The sequence below is a fragment of the Asparagus officinalis genome, chromosome 8 (assembly GCF_001876935.1).
Source record: "Asparagus officinalis chromosome 8, Aspof.V1, whole genome shotgun sequence".
NCBI lineage: Eukaryota > Viridiplantae > Streptophyta > Magnoliopsida > Asparagales > Asparagaceae > Asparagus > Asparagus officinalis.
This window is the reverse complement of record NC_033801.1, coordinates 7,905,713-7,929,177: the sequence shown is the minus strand read 5'-3', so window position 1 is coordinate 7,929,177 and position 23,465 is coordinate 7,905,713. Positions and strand designations below refer to the sequence as shown.

At 38.4% G+C, this 23,465-nt stretch overlaps 3 protein-coding genes and 1 pseudogene across 9 annotated transcripts in view; 2 read left to right on the top strand and 2 right to left on the bottom strand.

Moving 5' to 3' along the window:
- Nucleotides 1-2,928, top strand: part of LOC109819811 (methyltransferase-like protein 16 homolog) — a 4,744-nt gene extending 1,816 nt beyond the window's left edge. Inside the window, exons 5-8 of one of the 3 annotated variants that reach the window (XM_020385728.1) lie at nt 865-972; nt 1,040-1,176; nt 1,260-1,329; nt 2,545-2,928. In XM_020385728.1, coding sequence (XP_020241317.1) covers nt 865-972; nt 1,040-1,176; nt 1,260-1,290 — 276 coding nt within the window. In that variant the 3' untranslated portion in view covers nt 1,291-1,329; nt 2,545-2,928. Of the gene's footprint in view, nt 1-864; nt 973-1,039; nt 1,177-1,259; nt 1,330-2,544 lie in introns of those variants that run through there. The other 2 variants (XM_020385727.1, XR_002241635.1) reach the window with 2 other exon arrangements.
- LOC109822886 lies at nt 4,740-6,443 on the bottom strand (annotated as a pseudogene).
- Nucleotides 7,756-18,083, bottom strand: LOC109851358 (DNA-(apurinic or apyrimidinic site) lyase 2). 5 transcript variants are annotated; one of them, XM_020421443.1, is made up of 11 exons: nt 17,882-18,083; nt 17,693-17,804; nt 17,382-17,621; nt 17,064-17,149; nt 14,732-14,847; nt 13,760-13,840; nt 12,981-13,181; nt 12,751-12,902; nt 10,747-11,486; nt 9,837-9,983; nt 7,756-8,833 (listed from the first exon to the last, which is right to left on the bottom strand). In XM_020421443.1, exons 1-10 carry the CDS (start codon nt 17,987-17,989, stop codon nt 9,906-9,908), a joined length of 1,914 nt encoding a protein of 637 aa, XP_020277032.1. In that variant the 5' UTR covers nt 17,990-18,083; the 3' UTR covers nt 7,756-8,833; nt 9,837-9,905. The 5 variants fall into 5 exon arrangements, with proteins under 5 accessions (XP_020277032.1, XP_020277033.1, XP_020277030.1 ...); XM_020421444.1 differs by having other exon boundaries at nt 7,756-8,783; XM_020421441.1 differs by having other exon boundaries at nt 7,756-8,567; nt 17,882-18,082.
- LOC109820790 (chaperone protein dnaJ 11, chloroplastic-like) overlaps nt 23,211-23,465 on the top strand; it is a 663-nt gene continuing 408 nt past the window's right edge. Inside the window, exon 1 of the mRNA XM_020386988.1 lies at nt 23,211-23,429. Coding sequence (XP_020242577.1) covers nt 23,211-23,429 — 219 coding nt within the window. The remainder of the gene's footprint in view (nt 23,430-23,465) is intronic.

Genomic DNA, 23,465 nt, shown 5'->3' with positions numbered 1-23,465 from the left:
TTACATAGTTATTGTTTTTAAGGATATTTGGGAAGTTAAGGTGGGGCAAGCATAGAGGAGCCATCTAGTTGTATGTCTCAACAGCAAAAACTTTCCTGTTGTTGTAGTTAAAAACTTGATCAACAGGGATGGAGACATAACTTGTACACTAACACTCTTCAGTCTTCACTCATGAGGTGTCTGGTCTCAAAATATGTTTGATCTTCTCGTGAAATGCCAAACTAATGTTGTGTTGCTACTTCTTTGACAAATTAGCTGACAGAGATATCCATGCCTCAAAATATGTTTGATCAATTCAAAATTTCATTATACCATGTACCAAATCTCTACACATTCTGACTCTATGGTTTATGCTTGACTACATGGTTTCTGGCTTTCCCGGCGGCTAAACCATCTTCTTGGTAATTATCTTCCATTCAGCTAATTCGCTGCCTATAGTGTTTAAAAGTTATTCGGTGCTTTATCTGGACTTCTTTCTTGATGCTTTCAGATGAAATGTTATCTACAAGAAAAATAATGTAAAACAATGTCTACATGCCAGAGATATCCATGTTTCTTGCATTTGAATGACCTCTAATAGAAAATAGCTCCTGGCTTTCATCTACTTCATTCTTTAAATTTTACCAGGCTTAATTTATCTCACTGCCAGCTACTGTTCAATATTTTTTAAACGTAGCGTATTGTGATAGTTATTATTTGCCTTGTTATCAATTGATAGGCTTCAATTGTGTTATTATAACTTTATAAGACTTGGTGTATTGTCTGATATTACTTGTTGGGGCTTCAAGTTCTAGTTTTTCCTTTTTTGGTATGGCTAGTTAAGAAAAGTGGATTCTCCTTATTGATATCATTTGACACTTTCAGGGTCGTCCACGTCACGTTGGTGCCTTTCAAGTATTAACGTCAGTGGAGTCATTTTTCCAGGCTAATTGTGCATCATGCAAATCTGACTTCTCAACGTTTTCTGCTGATGTAAGCTCTCTTTTGGCGTTTGATGCTTTCCTTTGAGGACTAGTTCATATCTATCTTTCTGATCTAGAATCATGAAGATCTTTGTAGGTTACTTTATCCAGTGAGCAAACTGTTGACATGTCTGAAGGCAGCCATGATGCTGATGGTGAAAACTCTCCTGTTCCAACAGCAAATGGCTCTGGCGGACTATCTTTTCGCATCTCCGTATGTCTTCAATTTTGGAACATGGCTTTATTACTATTATAACTTAGCTATAGTTTATGAAATTGCAAGATTTTGTCTTCTAGGTATTTGAGCAAACTCCAGGTACACTTCTAGTAAGAGGAGCACTATTGAATCAGGAAACTCCACTTTCAGGTTCTTTTCCACTCATTTCCTGGCCATATTCATTTAAATACACATTGTAATGTTCCTCAACCTAATATTGTTATTAGCTCTTTGGGTGGCGTTTATCATCAAGTTGTCGGTGTGGCATCCTCTTTTGATTTTCAACTGTTAATTATTTTTATCCGAAATCAATAGAAGACATATTGGATCTGCTTAATCATACTTCAGCGAACGTGGAGATTTCTGAGTTTCCTGCAGAAAATTTGTTGTAGTTAGTTAGTCTTGTTTTTTTAAAGATGTATTTAATTTTAAATTTTACAAAAATAACAAGCAATCAAACCTTTTGCAAGCATCAGAGCCACTATGATGAAACTGTGAGTTTGCACAAATGTGTACTCTTTGAGATAATCATTAACATCTTCTTTACTTGGAGGTTTGAGAACAAATATTGTATGGTGGCTAATCGGGGAGTATATGGATGACAGTTGCATTGACTTACAAAAGTTTGAACTCTGGCTAAAGCGATATACCATATAGCAAGTCTTACTGTAGAATCTTTAATTTTGATACTTGACGGGTACTGTTGACCACTTTGATTGGCTTATTAGTTTCTAGTTCATCACATTCTATATACAGACACTTTGCTGGCTGAGATCATATTTTCCCTCGCTAGCAGATGCATCATGAATAATCTTCTCCGTGACCTCAAAAAAACAGAGTGTTGTGTTTCTTTTTCAGCAAAGTATAAGTAAAAGTGAGAATTTTACCGTCTCATCTTGTGTAGCGAAAGTTGATGAATATAAACCTGATTTTCTGTTCAATTTTTGTTACCATATTCACTCAATTGCACTCTTTTTATATTACTGTCACAAGCATATTATCAAACAATGTACCGGTGATAGACATATTGGTCCACTCTCTAAGATGTATATATCAGTCCACTCTTTCTCCCTACAAAGTTTAGAATTGAGATGAATCTTCCAGAGGAAAGATTCTAAAGTTGCTCAATTCATTTTCCTTATCACAGGGACAAATATCTTGTTTAATATGTTCCCTAAATAATTAAGTGACAAATAATCAAGGAAATAGTTGGATTCTTTTTTTTCCTCTGTGGTATGAAAATACTTGCATATCATGGGCTAGATAAAATTTCCCGCCTTAATAGCCTATTTTAATGCCATAGTTTTGTTTTGCTGTTTGGTAATACTTTTGTGCTAAATAGCTACATGTTTGTTTTCTACACAGGTTTGTTTTCATCATTAATGTTACAGTTGGAGGAAGCATTGAGGAAGGAATTTCTCAGCAAACCACGGTGAAACTCATTAGTTCAGCATCATCGTAGACATCGAGCCACTGCATTACAGAGGAAGAAGCTGCAATTACAAGCTACAATGAAATTCTGCTGTTCTGATCTTTCACGCTACTTTTTCTCCCGAGATAGCGCGTTCCGAGTCCAAAACGGATCCAGAGCAATGCCTTGATGAATGTTCCTCAGTAATTGAAATAGTATATGGATTTTGTGACATGGGACTATTTGTTCTTTCCCCTATCGCTCGGCTTTTAGCTGAGTTCACTGAGCATAGTGATAGCCTTGAGGATAATTTTGCTAATCAATTTCTTTGCACATCACCGAACTTACTTTTTCCTTCGATAACCCAGCTTGGAATAAAACTGGAGACTGTGGAGCCATATTGAAACTTCTCAACCGTCTGGATCACCCGAACTTACTAGGCATAGCGATATTTGAGCTGATGAAGCATGGAGCGAACATGACATTTATTTTCTTTCTTCTGTTTTCATGTCATTACGGAAATAAATAGGTGAAGCTCCAATAACTCGTGATGGTAGTCATTTGCCCCCCTTTGTCGGCATTTGACGGCAGGCACGCGTTGGAGATATCTTGGGGTCCCACCTAGCTTCTCAATAATGTTGAATAGATGGTGATCGACGATGAATCATCAATAGTTATCTTGAATTATTAAGCATGAACAGTTGGGAGTCGCTTTCTCCTTCCTCTATCATAATTCATCCCTATGGGCCGTTCCTTGTGTGACGGTGAACATTCCTAAAGTTTTGATCAGTCTGAATGAAGTAAGCGAAACTATATTTAAGAAGCTTAATTAGGTTCATAATCAAACTGTGATTGGGTCAAAGGTTAAAATGAGAGATAATATAAAATAATTACCCCAAATGTGTGACAAGTGTGAAAATGTGCTTAAAAAATAGATAATGTCAATGTGAAATTAACTAATTGCTAGGTTGTGATGTCTTTTAGTTCAGGGTTGTTGAGAGTAGTTGGGATGGTCATACTAAAATCATGCATTAGTTTTAAGCCATGGTAGGGTACACACTAAACTTTTCGTTGACTTCAGTTTTTTCTACTGAAAGATAATTGTATGTGTACTTTTTTTTTTTTTGTAATAAGTCTAAAAGTTGATCTTGCCAAAATTTATGGCATGCGACTTTAACAACAGTATGGTGATAACGGAGGCTGATTATTCATAATAATGTATGCGCCAAAACTTTTACCAGAATTTTGAATTTTGCTTTTCCCAACGGTCTTTTATATGCTGATGATATTTTGTTGTTTGCAGGTGCTAAAACTTTTACCAGAATTTCGAATTTTGCTCTTCCTAATGATCTTTTAGAAGAGTTGAATATGCTAATGATATTTTGGTTTTGTTGTTTGCAAACGGTGGCTTAGGATCATCTATAACTCTCAAAATACTACTGTATGTCTTTGAGAGGACTTCGAAGACGGAGAATGCTTTTGCGAAGATTTTTACAACACAGATTTGGTTTCTTTTGGCAACCTGGGAAAAAAAACAAGCCAACCTTGTTTTATTTCTTAACCAAGCTAGAGTTGCTCGGGGTGAATCAATTCTAGCCTGGTTAAGAGGCTAAACATGAACTAACAGAACTTGAGCCAATTCTGACTCAACTTTTATCGAACACAAAAAAACACTAAAATTGGATCGGATTTAAATCTGATCCGGTTTTAAATGTTTGTCAAACAGGCCCAAAGGGTTAGTAGGATAAATTGTCTATGAAAACTTTCAGTTAACTTATTTGCTATAAAAAAAATCAGTCCAACAATATTTAGACGATTGTAAGATTTAGGGGCTGTTTTGTTCCGGTTTTTGGAAGGGGAGGGAAAGGATGGAGAAAGCTGTGCCAAAATGTCAACTTTCTTCCCTTTTACTGATCCAAAAAACCGATCCAAACAGCCCCTTAAGTAATAATCGATCATGACCGAAAAATATCTCTGTGTTTTCTTCTTATATATAATAACGAGACTCTTCAAATGCCACTAAGCCTGCAATTATAAACTGTAACGATATACGAAACGAGGATTTCTGGGTCCCCCCCCCCCCCCCCCCCCCCCCCCCCCCCAAAAAAAAAAAAAAGAAATCATATAAAATATCAAGAAAATTAATAAATGAAACATAAACATCTATATAGTTTCTCATTTCCACAAACAATTTATATAAAAACACTACAATTCATCAGTATCACCAGATTATTTCCAGAACAATTTACGCATGAACACATCAACAATCAAATATAAATAAATCAAGCTTTCCCCTCTAACCTCGCACGAGTCAGGCCAAAACACGCATCAACGAAATCCCCATCAATGAAGTCCGTCGAAAATACCTGCAGCCTGTCGCCGAACCCCTTGGCGAACGCCTGCGATATGAACAGCCTCGCGTACCCGCGTATCCTCCCCGTCACCGGCCGCACGCACACCACGGGGTTATCCGGCCCTGCGGTCGTCGCTGTGTTCTTCGACCCGGTAGAATACTTCCTCCGAGCCCACCGGCGGCCTGCCTCGCATCAAAGTGGCTTCATGTTGCTGTCGAACTTAGCCCCGCGTTTTGGGCAGGTCCCGTGTCGCTACCGCAGATTGTCCTATCAGAGTGCCCACGCGCTCCGCATAGCGGGCTGCCCGGGCTTGGGGGGCCGGGGACTTGCACCGCGGTTTCACAAACGGCATATGACCCGCTTAAGGGCGGAGCCTCGGCCACGGTCACTGGCGGAAGACGGCGTCGTCCTTTGCGGGGACGAGGAGGTCGCCGAGGGCTGTCGGCGAGTAGCTATTGTCGAACTCCGGGGGGTTCGTCCGTGGCCGAACTCGGTGCGGATTTCGAGGACGACGAGCTCCGACGTGGTCTCGGAGAGGAAGCGTTTGAGGTCGTTGAGGACGACGTCGACGGAGTAGGTGGTTAGGATTCCGTGGCAGACTCGACGGTTCTCTTGGACTCTCACGTCCAGAACACGGGCGCCCTACGGACATATATTAATATTATTTTCTTGGCCGCACGAGCCTAAACTGTAGCCTGCAACAATTATATAATCGGGAAATATTTTGTCTAGTTAATTTGCTCCTCATTCTAAACGTAATTTTAGGACGTAAGGAGATTTTTCTTGTTCAGTACACAATACTTTCAAATCCATCAAATCAACATAATCCATAAACGCTACAATATGAGGTGCTTAGTTCGTGCCACCCATTATGAAACTTACCAAATCGAGAAAAAAAAATACTACTACAATAGTGAATTCGGAGGTAAAAAATGATGGCCTTCAAATTGATGAAGCTCACCGTCACGAGTTGCTGGTATATGGAGCAGTTCTGGCACTGCGCGAAAGGCCGGGACACGAACCTGACGCCGATCTTGTTGGTAGCGGAATCATGGGTCCCCGGCCAAACGATCTGGTCGACCCTCAGCTTGTCAATCGAGCCACGCATCCACTGCTTCCGGTCCTCCGGCCGGTACTCGCACCCAGGAAATTGCTCGCCGGACGCCGGCACGATAACCGCTCGAGCTCCCTCCTCTCCGACCTATCGACTTCCTTCCGCTCCACCTGCTTGCTTATCTGGGATCCCATATTCGATGTCGGGACCTATCTTCGGTGAGGCTGGGGATGACGACGGATGAGCGATGATACAGAACAGCACAGGCAGGATGCATCGTAAAGGAAATTTATAGCGGGGTTGCTGATTTTGACGTCGGGGATATATAATAATTAGTTTTCTTTTCTTGTGTTTTTCGCGACGGTTGTTGGGTATATAAGAGAGAGGGGAGAGGCGTTTGGTCTTTGGTGGGGGGTTGTGAGAGATCTCTCTTGTGTGTGGCCGTTGGTGGTTTTTTTTTTTTAAATTTTTAATTCCCCCCCCCCCCCCCCCCCCCCCCCCCCGCTTTTTTTGGCAGGACGTGGATGATATGGGATTAGATTTTGCCAAAATATCATGGGGGACAGGCAATCGATGGATGTCTTAGGATATTCCAATTTTATCGGACGGTTACAATTAGAATGTTTTTAGAAAGGAAAATGACTTAAGGGCCCAAAATATAGGACCAATGGTGAGGACAGGTGAGGTGTCCCTATTGCATATTCTGTAACGATGATTTGCTAGGTATAAAGGGAAATAAGAAAATGAAAGGCTTTGGGTGACCCGGGCTTTGTCTGTTGTTGGAGTGGGGCTATTCGAGAGGAAAGCAAATTAAAAGAAATATCTCTAGGAGTAAATTACTCCGACCAATTGGGTGAGCTGTGTATGAATAAGACCATGACGTGATGCTGTGTGAATCGTGACCATATGATTATTGTGGAAACAGTTTTCCCAAAAGGCATTACTTAAATACAGCTTATATTTCTTTAAATTAAAAAAAAAAAAAGTGCTCATATTTATCTTGTGTAGCTATCTATGCTTATGTTGTATGGCCATTACATCACGCGCTTATACAAGATGAACGCAAATTTTTATTTGCCAGTTATGGTGGAGATGTTAGAAGAGTGTCTCTGCTGCGCTGTCATGAAAGCTAAGCAACAAATTGGTTAGTAATTTCCATTAACTAATTTAGTTTGGAGCTTCGTTTCTTCTTCTCTCATCAAGGAAGCTTATAAGCTGATGCAAGAAGCAAAAGCTTCAGAAAAAAAAAAAGATTACTTGGGGAAACATCCATCTAGAGTTACAATCAAGTGGTTGAGTCCAAGAAAGAAGCATACCCATCTCGAAGGCCCAAGCCATGTGCAGCTCAAATGTCTCTGGTTTTTATACCTTTATTTTTTTTTTAAGGAAAAGCCATGTGAGATTTAAGCGATTCAACATGCCGGCATATATACAATTTCCCTTAGTTATACTGTCATCACACTCATCCTATTGCATAAAGTATTAAACTTTTAAATGAGATAAGATAATGAGGTTTAATAAACCCTCCATGATTGTTATACTGCCATCACGCTTTATTTGGCTGTATTAATGAATATGCGCACATCCCGACAGGGGCATAGCTTTGTACTTCCGCATTACTAAGTTTTCCTTGCGTTTAAAACGATATAATTTTCCTTTTCACCGTCTGTAATAGATTATAACTTGCTTCCACTCCACTTAGAAAGAAAATTTGACCTCGGATGCAAGCCATTTCTTGAAGGAAACTGCAGACCGTGAAAACTAAACACATCTTTTAGTTCCCACCGAACTTATGTTATCGATGCAGACTAGATGTAACAAATTCTTAATGAGTTCTTTCAAGAGCATGATTACAACAATATTGCCTCCCCTTCCTTGCCACTGAATAAATAAGGCAATACACACTCTGGGCAGGATTACAAATAAATACATCACACGCTAGGGTTAGCTAAAACCTCGGCCGAAGGCAGTAGAAGTCTCCTGAAGTTGGAAAAAGAGGTGACTCCAGGTCATAAGCTCCCAGATGCTGTATAGCTTGGCACTGTTCCTGCTTTTGTGATGTCGCGTGGGGGTTATCAGCTTTCAGTACCATCTTATGCTTGAGGGTAGTAGAAATCGCGAATCCAGGAGTCCGGTGTACTGGATACCGACTCTCATTCAACATAGATACCGCTTCTTTGGTATCATGCACTTGTAATCAATACAAGCTTCTTCTGATAGATCAAATACATCTTATCACAAATTATATATGCATTCCTCCAATCTGATAAAGCTGCATGGAAACTGATAAGTAAACAGTTCGGAGAATATATTCTTACACCCCGAGCATTTTCTCCATGTCCTGCAATGCTTTCCTCATCTTGCCGGGCTTGGTCACTTTGATTTAGGTGCCACTCCAAATATGATCATGAGCTAATTTCTTCTCCTTTTCAGCTCTTTGAAAATCTTTTCTGCGCTCTTTGTGTCATTCTCATTGCCAAATGCATTTAAACATGCTTTATAAGTGAGCTCATCAGAAGTAGTGTTCTTCTTTATTTCATAACCATGCTCCACTTTATCCACGTCACATCTGGAAAATATAAGGAAAAATGCATGGTTATACGGAAGATGACACCTGAGGCTGAGAAGGTTACTAATGTCTGTTTCATTAGTCCTCTGCGTTGCTCAACATCTCATTCTCCACCTAAGTGTGAACAAGATTTGCACGTATAGATTGTCCCTTCATCCTCTCATACAGATCTCCACAGTAAATTCTCAGCACTAGCTAAGCTGCGAACCTTCTCAACTAAGCGCATAGCCAAGTGCATGGGTAAGAGCTTGATGTCTAGTTGAGTTCTTACCATTGAAATTTGTGTGAATATATGGCCACCACATAAATTCAACATCCAAGAGAAAATGCATTAATGAGAACTAAATGCTGCATGCTAATATATTTAATAATTGTAGCTGTAAGATAGTCCATGGATCTAAACTACATGATTAGTATATCTAATTTGGTCCAAGATACTCATCACCTAAATATAGGTCTCTCGACTATCTTCCTAAATCAAACTGTACTCTTGCAATTGAAATCGCAGCCCACACTAGAGACGTTTTAGGAAAGGAAAATGATATTAACAGATTTTTTCGCATTTAATCAATATCTTGAGAAGTACAAGGAATTTTATTCGGTATAACAGCCAAGAGACCAGAAATTGGCTAGATCACAGCAGGAGTTCATCCTGAACAGTTTCGAGAACCTGAAATGGTTGCTGTCAGGAACTGATGTTATTATCTTCCTTTTCCGTTGAATTTGATGGAGGTGTGTTAACTCAACATTGAGGCAGAATTCTTTTTTTCCTTATGTCCGGTTGCACTTATCCCTCTACATTTGCTAGCAGGAATTTTGGATACATCACTTACAGAAAATTAGCCACCCTGATGTATTGGGTTCTAGCAACGTCCATAGGATATATAATGTTTAAATGTTCACATGGAAAAATTCAGAAATGTTCATCAAGGTCTGACATGCAACTAGTAGATAATACAATTCTAAACTAGCTAACCTCAAATTTCACAAAGATTGCATTAGTCATTTATCATGTCAAGAGTATCGATTTAATTTCCAAAAAGATGCCCATTTTTCGGTTGGCAACAGCAGAATTTTTCATATGTTTTGGAGAGGAGGATTTAGCATCATAGGATCAAATTGAACACGGTTTCATGCTTATCTAAGTACAGTAACTTCAGAATATGGTTTGAGAATTATATCATTGATCTGATTTTAGCCAAAAGTGGATGCATACAAAATATATATAGCTGCGCACAAGTGCTTAAGAATGAACGACATGGAACTTACAATGTGAAACAGTTGATATATACACAGTGCATGTTGATGTTCCTGTCATAGTACCAGATGATAGTTACTTCAGTTTCTTTTTTGTTTGGATCTCGAAGGAGCCCATTGAAAGTAATTACAATTTGCCTCTGGTTCAGATTCCGGTCCCTGAAAAGAAAGCAATGAATAAAGAGTGCAAACTTCAGCACCGTACAAGAAATGACTACTTAATTAAGATTAGAGACATTTAAACTATCTATAACTTAAGGGTATTTTTACTAAACACCCCGAACTTCTAACAAAATCAGATGACACATCTATATCAAAACAACATAGTTACACTGCCTTACTAGCTCAAAAGTTTTTCTAATAAAATGATGATGATCATAAAGTCAGATCAAGCTCTCCATTAAAGGCATAAGGTTAGAAAAATATTCTCCGCCCGATCATAGATTGATGGAAAAAAGTTATTAGGCAAAGACCTCTATTAGGAGCTATGTCATGTCCGTCACATACAACAAACAAGTCATCTTTCTTGTACCATTTAGTTTGCACCTTTCACAATTTGCTATGTTGTTGTGTCACCATCACATACAACATACAAGAAAATTTGATGACCCTTTTTCTATATCCCTTTTTTTGTTAGAGGGGTTATCCTGTATCTTTGTCCTATTCCAGAATCCAGACTTCTTTTCATCACAGATTTTGATGAACCATACTACCTGTCAAATATACAAAAAAGGAGGAAACTGCCACAGGAATATATATGACATAGAAACCTCCTGAATTTGACATGGAATCCTACTGAATAAAGTTAAAATACTTAAAGAAAATTAACCTATAGGAAATACTTTAAATAATAAGAAATATGGTAGCAAACAAAAAGAACAATAAATAAGCATGTCATAAAACAATCTGATAGATCAATTACCTTAGCACGAGCACAGACATAAAACCGTCGACCAACATTTGAACCTTTTTTAACAGATCTTGCAACACAAGGTTCATGATGACCCTTGCAGAGAGGTATACTGGTCCTCATTTTCTCTTGAATCTTCTGCCACTCCAGTACAGCGTTACCCTTCTCCATCTTTGAAGAAAAACTTAAGTCCTGCCCACATGCATCCGTGATGGGTACAGTCAATTCAGAGCTGTTTTCTTCAATGTTTTCTGGAAGGCGTTTATCACATGACGACTCTGTTTTATGAAACATATTTTCATTCTCTTCTTGCCAATCTGCTTGTACTTGAGGTGCTTTTGCGTTTGCAGTATCGAAAGAATTTGCAGCCTTGGGTTGCTTGAAAAAAGACTTTAATGTGAGTTGAGAATATGCACTACGTCTTCCCTTTTTCATGACTACTGTGCTGGAACGGTATAGAGATTGGTCTTTCCGAAGCTTAGAAAGCACCATATCATCATTCTCTTTCAAAACATCTGAATTATCACTTAAACTAGAACCAGTACGCTGCGCTTCCAAGACCGAATCAGAAAGTCTCTGGTGAAAAGAAAAGTGGGATGAACCAACTGCCATCTCTACATTTGATGTTGGCTCATTATCCGCATTTAGCGCACACTTCCAACTATCCTGGGTTTCAGTGTTTTCATCTGATTGGCAATTTGGCACAGTAGGGTGCTTAAAGCAATGTTTTTCTCTTTTCCCCAGGAATGACACTGAAAACAGCACACAGATCAAAAGAAAAGGGAATTAATAAAATAGAAAACATGTGAAGAAGAAAGAAAGATCTACTGAATATGGTTCAGAAAAATAGTCACCCAAACTAGATATATTTTGAGATATTGAAGGTAACATTGCAAAAGTACAAGGTACATCTTTCTCTCTCTACTACACAATAAGTGTGATTTCATAAATGTGTGTCACTGCATTGAATTACATATATGCAAGCATATATATTTAATGAATGTGTATACAAAATATGTTAATACTCAAATAAGTAAAAGCAACTTAGGTGTCCAAATCTTCATGAATGCCTCTCAGATTATGTTACACATCTTTCCTGTTAGTAACAATTGGCACATAAAACTACTTGTATTTGGCCATTTATCCAGTTAAATGTCCCTTTTATTTAATGCCTCAAGACATGAAATGGTAATAGCTTTGAATGTGCTTAACTCAAGGGTTCATTCCCCAAAAATCAAACATGTTGATCCTGCCCCTCAATTATGAGCATATGTACCAGCCTATGATACAGCCAAAATGAGAAAATGCGAGGAAAGTCATCAATCTTTAGTCTTACTTTTGTCCCTACAAATCTGTAGGCATAAACAGAGTTGCACATATAGACAGATGCCTGTACACGAGTAAATATACAATTAAAATGTCTTCAACAATCAACAGTATTCAATATCTATTGTGAACCTTGACTAGGAGAGCTGTGATGGAGAATACACTTATAACGATTATTCCCATCCTTTTATTTTTTTCTTACAAAAACTGTTATGAACATTTTGATTTAACTTTGTCATAGCAGGATATTCCTATAGCAATACATGTTTTGAGTTTACATGAACACATTATATTATTATTATTTGTATATCTAGTCTGCCTTGGTTGCAAGGATTTGAATGATTCGAACAAAAATATTTGGTGAAATGGAGTGCATGGGTCGTTACAAGTTATCAATCTTCCTATGACACTGCTTGCCACCAACAGAGCCATTTCAGTTTTCTTTCTCCTTCTCTTTAGTGGCTTTTCTTAGTATTTGTGTGCTCCTCTGTTGATTTTATTTTATCTTTGGGTGAATGTGGGGATGAAATATTGCAACTCTTAAGGCACCAGGTGAATGCTGCTATGTATTGAAAAAAAAACACAGTCCTGACAAAGAAACTACCTCTGTGATCGGTGTTAAAAAAATGTGACTCAATTTCAAGAATGAAATCAGTAGCTCAACCTTTTCTAGAAAAGACTGATTCTCACCGATAGTTTGCTGCCATCCACGGACCTCAGGAATATACCTCACAGCCAAAGGAGGGGTGTTATGCACAGAAAGATTAGGCATATTACTTAAGACAGCATAAACAGGTATATGATCTGACCCGTCCAGTTTAATAGTCCTTCCACCTTGCCATCTGTAAATAGGCTAGATCAATATAGAGTCTTACATGGAAAACTATTTAATTTTTGAAGTAATTGATATTGACTAGTACTTGGGTGTATTCTCAGGCTTTCCCCTTTTAAATTGAACCATAATATCACATGCTTCAGCATGGCAATTAAACAAGTTATGGCCTTCCAAATCATTTTCTTTATGCAGGCATGGTCCAGCAATGAGGATATGATCAATCCGCGAACCATAATTGAACTCTTCAGCTCCAACTCTTGGTGAGAAGCAAGTATACGCTTCTCGTCTGAATTTTGTAAGAAATGGAAAGCTAATGTTAGTTTTACAGAGAGTTACTTGATGATAATATAAAAACTAAAGCACCTATACTATAGCTCTGTATACGGTTTATACTTAATGAAGGATTGTACATTTTAAGACAATATGCACTCCTAATATGGTACCTTAATTATGAATGAGGAAAGTGTAATTTGTACCAGCAATTGCTATCCAAGTACAGAGAATGAATAAAATAAGTTAACACTTTTAGTACCTACTAATGACTTAACAATGTAGTCATACTTCATAGTCACAAAAAAAAATGATATGTGAACTCGAGGAAATTGCTACCAAAGGAAGGTTTACAAGCTGAGGACATAACAACATTTAAACAAACTAACTAAAAGAGTCAGGGCTTTGTTCCCAGAAAAAGAATGCAAAATGGTTTTACTACTCTACAGCTCTAGTACTCACAAATTACAATAAAAATCATATTAAATTTCAAATTTCACATAATTCAGCCACAAAACAACAGTCAATTAGTGAAATAATGCTTAGTTTCCATTTGACCGGAAGAATAGCTTAGCATGAATAAGGGATTTCTACCTTGCTGGGTGTTTCGAACGGAAAACATCAAAAAAAGGACCTCCAGAATCTCTTAACAAAGATCTTAGCCATTTTCTAAACCTGCATCCAAAAGAATGGAAGATTAGGGAATGCCAGCCAATTTTCCAATTCAGCTAATAGGAGCTATACATGAGAAAATTATATTATAAGCTAAAGTTAGGCATAGTCCAACCAAGAGAACTACTTAATGCATGAATAACACCATACCTAAAAGTTAGAACCATTGTGCATGAAGCACCTTTTACCAAACTACCTACTAGATGGGTAACCAGAGGGATAACACTCTGACCCCCATCTTTTACCAGCATCACAGTGTCCTGCTGGCATGTAGCGGATTGGAGGTTAGCATTTCCTCCATGAATTCAGAGGAAGATTGTGGCAAATCCCTCAATTGTATTTACAAAATCAACTCACTAACTTGCACAGTGCTTTTACCAAACTACCTGCTAGATGGGTAACCAGAGGGGTAACACTCTGACCCCACATCTTTTACCACCATCACACTGTCCTGCTGGCATGTAGTGGATTGGAAGTTAGCATTTCCTCCATGAATTCACAGGAAGATTGTGGCAGATCCCTCAATTGTATTTACAAAATCAACTAACTTGCACAGTGCTTTATCTCCTATTACAATTGCCCTCCATAGAAAGAACAAAAAGATTGATTCTGAAATGGTTGCTAAGTTTATTCTGAAATGTGTGGATGGAAAGTGACTTATGACTTTAGTGGTCAAAGTATATATCGTTTGAACCATTATCCGAAGTGGTTGCTAAGTAAGTTCAACAAGCTATATTGGACATATAATCCAGAGAATGGATTCTGCGTCACCAAAAATAAGCATATTGGAAATTAATGTGTTGATTTCGGGAAAAAATGCATAAAACTATGTTCTATGTCATGAACTGGTTTATAGAAGAAAAAAATTAGTCTCCTAATAGTATTTTAACATACATATCTTTCTCGAAACCTGGTTCCGCATCACAGCGGTCCATAGTAGCAGGGGCAATGTTGAGATCACCAACAACAATAATACTCCTCCCTTGGCTTAGAAGTGATTGCCACCGTTTCTACAACGAAGGGGTAACAGTATCAGGACAGACTACAGCACAAATTAGAAGTCATTAATCACACAGAAAGTAATGAATAAACGTAGAAAGAACAAAACATATGCAACTTATCTACTGTTATGGGAACTACAACAACAGAAACATGCAACACAAATTAATAAGTGTGCATTCTACTAAATACTTCGATGTTGGTAAAGTGAGCAAATGGAATGAAATGTTAGTGAAGATTGTGTTTGATTATTTACTCTACTTAATTGAGTCAATGCTTTTCTTTTATTTTCCCCCCTTCAATCAACCACTTAACCGCACATATTAAACAGAACTCAGAAGTACAGTACTGCAAAAGCTAATTTTTTCTGGTGGCTAAATGGTCTTGTCTTAGCATAAAAACTTACATAATGAACTCCAATTAAAAAGGAAAACAACTTGAGGGAGAAAATTGGTCTATTACTGCATTACATGTTTAGCTCAGCAAAAGACTGTAAAGAATGAGGTCATTTCAAGTTGTTTGTCTCACAAAAACATTATAACAGATGTGTTCACTTCAGGTAAATCACAGCAGACGAGGAGAAGATAATATGCAAAGAAGCTAATCTACTGACAGATACACATAAGGCCTGCTCCCTTTGTACCCAAAGCACAGACAAAAGATCATGTTAGTCCCCGAAAACAATTTGACATTATATATAACAATAAAAGCATTCAAAGAAGAAAAAAATCAAGTAAGACTTGATCCCCCACTGTGCTCATGCTGGGATTTCACATTAACATAGATTTTGTTATTTCTCTTGGACCAAAATATAAGTGTTTAAAGAGCAGATATAATTCTAAAGCTCGAAAGTGATTTTCAAGATAAAAAGATGTAATTGGTCATGTTCATCATAAAGTAAATCTAGATTACAAAATACGGGAAAAAATAGTCCTACTATCTTGTTTCTCTGGAGACCACATTACCGAGAAACACACTAAAACATTTAGTTCACTGTATGTTGGAAAAATTGCAATAAAGAGAATAAAAGAAAATTGACTTGTATTTCTTCGATCCTGGTTACAATTCGATTACAAAAGAGAAGAGAACGAATTTGGTTCCCCCCTTTGTTTAAAACTGGGTTCTTCTCGGTAGCGATGGAATGCCTCCTTCGATTGTTCGCGTCGAATTTGCTCTCCGTTGACGATCCGACCGTCCTATCTCGTGGGAATGTTGAACTTCTGTAGAAAGTTTGATGGGTAACTCTTTAACGAGTTTAAGAACTCTGAACGAGTTAGAACTCTGTGGATAGAGTTGTTAGAACCGAAAATTCGATTAATGACCAAGCAAATCTTCTGTTGTTGAAGAATCCTCTTAGATTTGATCTTCTGAATTTGATTCAAATCTTCTATCTCCAAGGAATTCGCCTCTCCTGCCTCTCTGTGCGGTTGAGATCCTGAAGATCCTCCAAACCCGTGCGGTTTAGATGCTAAAAATCCAACCCTTTGCTCCGTTGGGTTTGTTGATTTGAAGGAACCATTGCCTTGTAATCTCGTGGGGATCAGCTATCCATTGAGATTTTTAGACAGCCTACACTCACTCATAATGAAAGAACAAGCTAATATGTAATGATATCTAACAACACAGAGGTGCAAGACACTACAAACAAAGTCATTCAAGGTTCAAAATTTTACAATTTGGGTACTGAATCCCAGCTGCAATGCTTGGACTTGAACCATAAGGTGTCATTTTGATTATAAGGGCAGAGCCTTCATCCCAAATTTTCAGGCTCAGCTATTGTGTCATTTTGATGGTCATCTCAACTAGACCTGTGTTGCAAACTATATACATATAGCTATATATTGCTCTTTTCTGTTTACAAGCTTTTAACATTTTTCCTTAATTGCCCACTACTTTATGTTCCAAGGTTTTGTTTATTTATATGACATATATTGTTGTATGATAAATTACTAAATTATCACAAATTGACCAATGCGTTTATATAGATGAAAGAAGATGCCTAATGTATTCCGAATTTGACAACTTCACTTCTAGAAAGCAATATAGAATAGGAAAATGAAAGGAGATAACGGATGTGGATGCCTGAATTTATTCATATAAGCGTGAATCCTCAAGAGACTTATTCTTTTTTCCCCTTAAGCCTGTCTGACAGACCAGCGGCTGCGATATACATGGATGCTGAAAATAAAACTCATCGATAATAGTTAGCTGTGTTAAATATGATTACCTGTAACACCTTAAAGAACAAAAGCTTAAACTGAATCCTTTCCCGGTCCTCTTCTTGAGCTCGAGGGCCGTATAGGTTAAAAAGTACTGTACACATAACCTAGATTAGTCCCCAACAAAAATCTTTGATGACAAATAGCACATGAGACGGCCATATGATGTGTGTGCGTGTGTGCGTGCGTGTGGGGTGGGGTGTGTGTGTGTGGGGGGGGGATTAGTTCACTGCATTTTATCCCAAAAGTTGACAATAATATCCTAAGAATTCAACATGCATGCAACGCACATTCATTAAGTACCATCAACAACCAAATTCACTCACCGAAATGACCATGATCTGTAATAACACAACGCCCTTCACTATCCACCTTCAATAAATCCTCATTGGTTACATCCTCAAGCCCCTCCACATTCAAAGGCAATTCGACCTCAAACTCCCCAACCATCATCTCCTTCTTCTTCAAGCCATGAAGAGTCCCAGTAAACCCTTCTTCGGCCGCCATTGGAAGCGCCACCTCATCGCTGCCAAATGCCGACTTAACCCGGCAAAATGTGGCAACACCTAAAGCTCAAGAAATCAACAAAGATCCAAACTTTCTTCTAAAAAAATCTACAATTTGACTAGGATTTTACCAGAATAAGCGAATCGTCCTCGTGTCGAGCCTCGAGTGCAGGAGAGGAAACCCTCGTATCCCTCGGCAGAGGTTACGTCTACGGAGAGATCCTGCCTCGTTAACTTCGTCTCCTGAATGAGAAATGAAGCTAGGTTTAGGGTTTGATTGTGGGAGAGGGAGCTAGGGTTAGGGTTTCGGTTGCCGTTACCTGGAGACAGATGATGTCGGCATCGAGGGAGTTGAGGAGCTTGAGGAGGGAGCCGTGCTGAGCTACGCGCTGCCGGAGACCGTTGACGTTGTACGTGACGATCTTCATCAATATTTTCTTTGCCTCCTCCTTCAGAGCGTGGGAAAATTTTCCGCCATTGCAGACGGCTCTGCTGCTTGGGGGAGTTTCTTCTTTTGGGTTTTGGGCTGTGGCCCTGTGGGGCGGGGGACAACATGGCCCATAGAAACGAGTGGGCTGGATTCATACGAGGCCATCGTCTGATCTTGATTTTAGTGATGGGTCCAAATTTAGCATTATTTGATACTAAATTCATCGCGTTTTAAAATTCGACGAATATCCAGTTAGGGCATGTTTGATTCTTAAAAAAAATGCAGAAAGTGGGGGAAAGAAAATTGATATAGGTGAATTTTGATATTTTTCTTTACTTTCAGATGTTTGGTTTGTTAAAGTTATAAAAAAAATAGGGGAGAAAATGTGTTGTCACCGTATTATTAAATGAGATGAGTAAAGTAATTTTTTATGTTTTCCTCCACTTTTCTTGTGGGAGTTTCTTCTTTTGGGTTTTGGGCTGTGGCCCCGGTAATGGTACGTTCATGATGTAATACCAAAGTGCAAATTTATGAAATGTTTTTTACTCTCTTCGGCACTTATGTAATTTTACTATTGAAGAACATATTTATGATAGACTCAATCAAAACACCTTAAAATCAATTGAATCGTCACGGTTTTAGCCTCTTTTTGACAAACTCTTCTGAAACTGTTGTGATAGGAGTAATCACGATCCAGTTTTGAGTTAAAATTGGTATTGTTATTACTAAGAAGGGGGGCGAGTAGTGAGTTAAGAATCTTATTAGGCCTATAAAGATCGACCGGCTTTCACGGCAAAAATTTTCTCAAAATGTGGCCAGGATCACACTCCTTTGATATATGATGCACGTGTCATCCAGCTTCTGCGTGGGCCCCTGTTCTAGAAACCGTAGACCTCTTCAAAGCAAATGGGCTGATTAAGACTTATAAAAATATGTAATTAATCATACCACGAGATCCGGGCGTATCCACAAGGCTTTGTGGCCCACATATAATATTTCCTGTCGTTTACTTTATCGAGAAAAATATACATTTTTTATTCCGAGCATTTCGTTTCATGCTGGCATGCGAGAAAGAAACATGCCCATGATTTCGCTGGTCTCTGGCGTTTAGAATTCGGCGGATCGTGCACCACATGGTCTATTGAATCTGAGCTCCTTAAAGATGCAAGTCAAAAATTATATCTCATTGAAATTTCTTTTTATAGGAAAAAGTTCACAATCTATTAATCGTGGAGCGGGACGTGAAAAGCATCATAACAATATTAAAGAGAAATTTTTTAATCTCGTGCCGACCAAGTATTAATCTTATTTAATGTCATGTTTAGGATCTCTTTTGCTTCTCACTTGACAAAGAAATAACACATACGAACGAAGTCATTGAGGCCTTGGCCTTTACCCTTTCAGCTTTCTTGTGGGTTACTAATAAAGGATTCAGAAATTCGACTTCGTAAATTGATCTTCCAGAAGATTAATTAGCGGGGGCCCGTTAAATTTTGCAAATTGATATTTGTTACACTTTTGTAAGGAAAATTTCATCCCCAAATTATAAGTCCGGTTAATATATTATATTATATTATGCAATTTAGTTTTTGAGATGGGAGTGTTTTCTTTTTTTTTTTGGTTTCCTAATTTTAAATTTGGCTTCGGGCCTTATTTGCCTCGTAAGTTTAGTCATTATTGGCATGTTTGGGAGTTCACTTGGGCCTTGTTTGGATTGAGGGGAATAAGAGTGAAGGGAAGTTAGAGGAACCATTCACCTTGTTTGGGAACATTTAGGAGATGAAGTTATTCACCCTAGTTCCCCTTGGTTCACCCCCTAAGGTACCGTTTGGCAAGGGTTAAGTGAGAGGTTAATGAGACTTAACCTCTTCTTAACCTGTCAAACACAACAAATCTATATAAGGGTTAAAGTGAGTTAACCCTCCATAATTTGCCAAACATAAAAAATATAGAAGGGTTAAGTTAACCCCTCTAGAGGGGTTAAAATGAGTTAACCCCTCAAAATGAGGGGTTTACTAATACTCCTATTTAGATGGAATAAGAGTTAATCCTTCTAATTATAAAGAAAATAGTCAAAATCATTGTTATTCCCAAACACTAAAACTGATCATAAGGGCTAAAATAAAACTTATTTAACTGGTTAATAATTTAGTCTTTCAGATTATCAAATGGGCTAAGTACATTAATCATTCTCTTTAACCCCTCTTCATTAACCCTTTGCCAAACAGGGCCTTAATAGTATAAAATTTGTTACCCCCAAATTGAGGTGTAACCAAGGTTCTCTTCCATTCTCTCACCTAGTTTCCCTTAACTTCCCTTAACCCCGTTGAAATCCAAACACACCCTTAGAGCTTGTTTGGATTGAGGGGAATAAGGGTGAAGAGAAGTTAGGAAAGGGAAGGAAGAGGAAGGAAGGGGAAAAATTCCTCTTCCTTTACATCCCAAATTGGGGTGTAAGATTTTGGCCCAATTTTCCCATTCATTCTCCTCCTCTACCCTCCTAAATGAAACTCCCAATCAATGTTAAAATGAAAAAATTATCTTCACTTTCCTCTCTCTCTGCCCTCCATCCAAACAAGCTGTATATACCCTCTAAATTATCAAATATATTCCTTGCTTGTCCCATTAATTATCTTTTGTCTGACCTTGCCCCTCATAAACAATTAAATTCATCGACGGCTAAACTATTAAATCGGTATCCCTTCATTTTTATTACTTTGTTAAGAGGTAAATTCAATAGTTTAAGAGAAATAAAGCGGTATCCCTTCAATTTAAATAGATTTGTAAGAGAAATAAATTCAATAGTTTAAGAGGTAAGTAACAACGTGACCCTTAACTTTTTGTCAGAAGATGAAATCTTTAGTAGTTTATGAGCTTTAATCATACTTCTTTTATAGAAAATAATAATTCATACTCAGGGGCGGATCTAGGATTTTAGTTCTAGGGGGACCACGTACAAAAGATAGACGAGAATTTTTAAGGGATGAGGCATGACGTGTGGGTTTTAAGATAAAGAATGGATATAGTTTAATTTTTAAGGAATGAGATTTTATAAAAACCATCATATCTTTTTTTTTCCTAAAATTTTGGGGAGGAGTGTATATAGATCCGCCCCTGTTCATACTGCTTATGCTTTACGTTTGAAAAGATCAAAACAAAATGCTCCTCGGTCCTCTCTTCAACTAGGAAACAGAGGTGATGATGAGCAGGCGAGGGGCTGTCGCTACCAATCAATTTCTAAATATCTCTCGTCCCTTGTCCCTGCAGACTCCGCCCTTAAATGATTCCTCAATCTCCGACCACATGAAATTCCCAAAGCCGAGACAGCTACTGACACCAGAGTCCTTTGCTGACTCATCCGTGCCGAGGATTATCCAATTCTGATAAGCACCAAGCTTCGTCGACGGTGACAATTCAGTCTCATAACTGCAAAATTCAAATGCAACGGTTAAATTAATTAAACTATATATGCTAATATTACTACTATTAGAACAACGCTATGGGTCTTTTGGGGCTAACGGTGAAAAAGATGTTAAATTGCAATGTAGAATGTTATTTATTTCAGACTGGAATTTGACTACGAATACAGAACAAGATCAATAAATCGATTTTAGGAGACGAAAAAGATGGTAAATAAAGCCCTAATCCATCTAAAATAGAGAAAAGTCCAATGAAACTAATACTAAAATTGTTTGTGTAAACATGAGGGGGTTATGCTTATCCTAACCCCTCTACAACTTGCTATAGATAGAAATAGGATTTTTATCTTATTCATCGGTGTAAAGTTGATCAAGTCGTCATTCAAAGATTAGATCTTTTCTTTCTTTTTCCCTTTTTTTTTTGTGCGGTGAAACAGCGACGGGAAAAAGAGAAAACGACAACAAAGAGATATATGCCTGGGGTAGGGTTTTTGGGTATTTAAGATGTAATTAACCCTCTGAATTTTATGCATAAAAGTCCTTTTACTTTTCTGTATATATACATAGCCAATAAAACTTAGAATTATTATGATTAGGATTCAGAATTGAATCTATAACATAAAAAATAGACTTGCAGTTTAGTTAGCATTACACAACCACAAACTTGTGGGATTAATTTGGGAACCAACGCGTAGATAGAACCTAATTCGATTTCTAGAAGGCAGACCCACCACCATTTAAACTTAAAGCAAGGATTATATATAAAAAAAAAAAAGTGGATTGGGACTAATTGATCGATCAGGGCCAATATCGTTGGTTCCGTTCGTGGCTTTAAGGTGAGAAGGAGAGCGTAATGGGGACGTTGAGCGAAGTGTTCGGTGATGAACTGATGATGTATTATGTATATACGAGTTAAGAAAACAAATCATTGGTAGGGTGTTACATTCTTCTCAATTTAATATGAAATTATCATCACCATCCTAAAGTTCCGGTGCATATACAGCTCTGCTCTTCAAGATCGTCTTTCCAACGCTCAGACAAGGTAGCAGTTTGATTGGCGGTTAGAAACTCCAGCTATTGTAACCGAGAATTTCAATTTGTTTCTTATTTGGGTAAATTTCACAAAAACCGCCCTGAACTTTGGAGAATTTCGCACAAAACCTTCCTGAGCCCTAAATTTGAGAGCACCTCGCAACAGAATATCAGATATCTTGGACATGTGAGCATAAACTAGATCATGAATCCGTAGAAGACCTTTTATTTTTGAGATATACGCATTTTCTATCGATTCAAATCTATAATTATCCAACTTGACCCTTTGATTCGCGTTTTCAAGTGTCAGAGCTTAAAGTTGCGAACCTCAACTCATTTCATAACTACCGAGTTTGTTTACACGAACCTAATTGGTATCAGACTCGGGCTACACTAAAATCCCATCGGCCACGAATTTAAGAGATCTCTGCTCTCATCAAGACCTCGATTTCTAATACCCCCGACTCAAATTTCCAGCCTTTACGTTCTCAAACACACGACAATCCAACCCTTAAGCCGAGTCAGCCGCGTACGGCACTGTCTCCTTTGATAGGTCTCCATACCTCTTAACTTTAGTCCCACATCGCCCCCTTTCCTCTATAAAACAAGCCTCTTACCCTCCATTTTCTCTTCATTCACGAAACAATCCAAAAGCTCCTCATGCTCTCTTCAATCTCCTTCCCCTCCTCAAATCTCTTCAACAGAAAATCTCCAGCACCTCATCACCATCGCTCATCTTTCCAAATCAAAGCATCAAGCGCCGTGTCCATGGCCACGACCTCTCCGTCGCTCTACGGCGTGCTCGGGCTGTCGATAGGGGCCAATGGCAACGAGATAAAGGCAGCGTACAGGAAACTAGCGAGAGTTTGTCACCCTGATGTCTGCAAGAACTCGCCGAGCTCTGCAGACGAGTTCATTAGGATCCACGCTGCGTACTCGACGCTCTCCGATCCCTGCAAGCGTGCGGATTATGACCGAGGGCTCGCTGTCGGTGGTCGGCAGCAGCGGCGGGGGGGGGGGGGG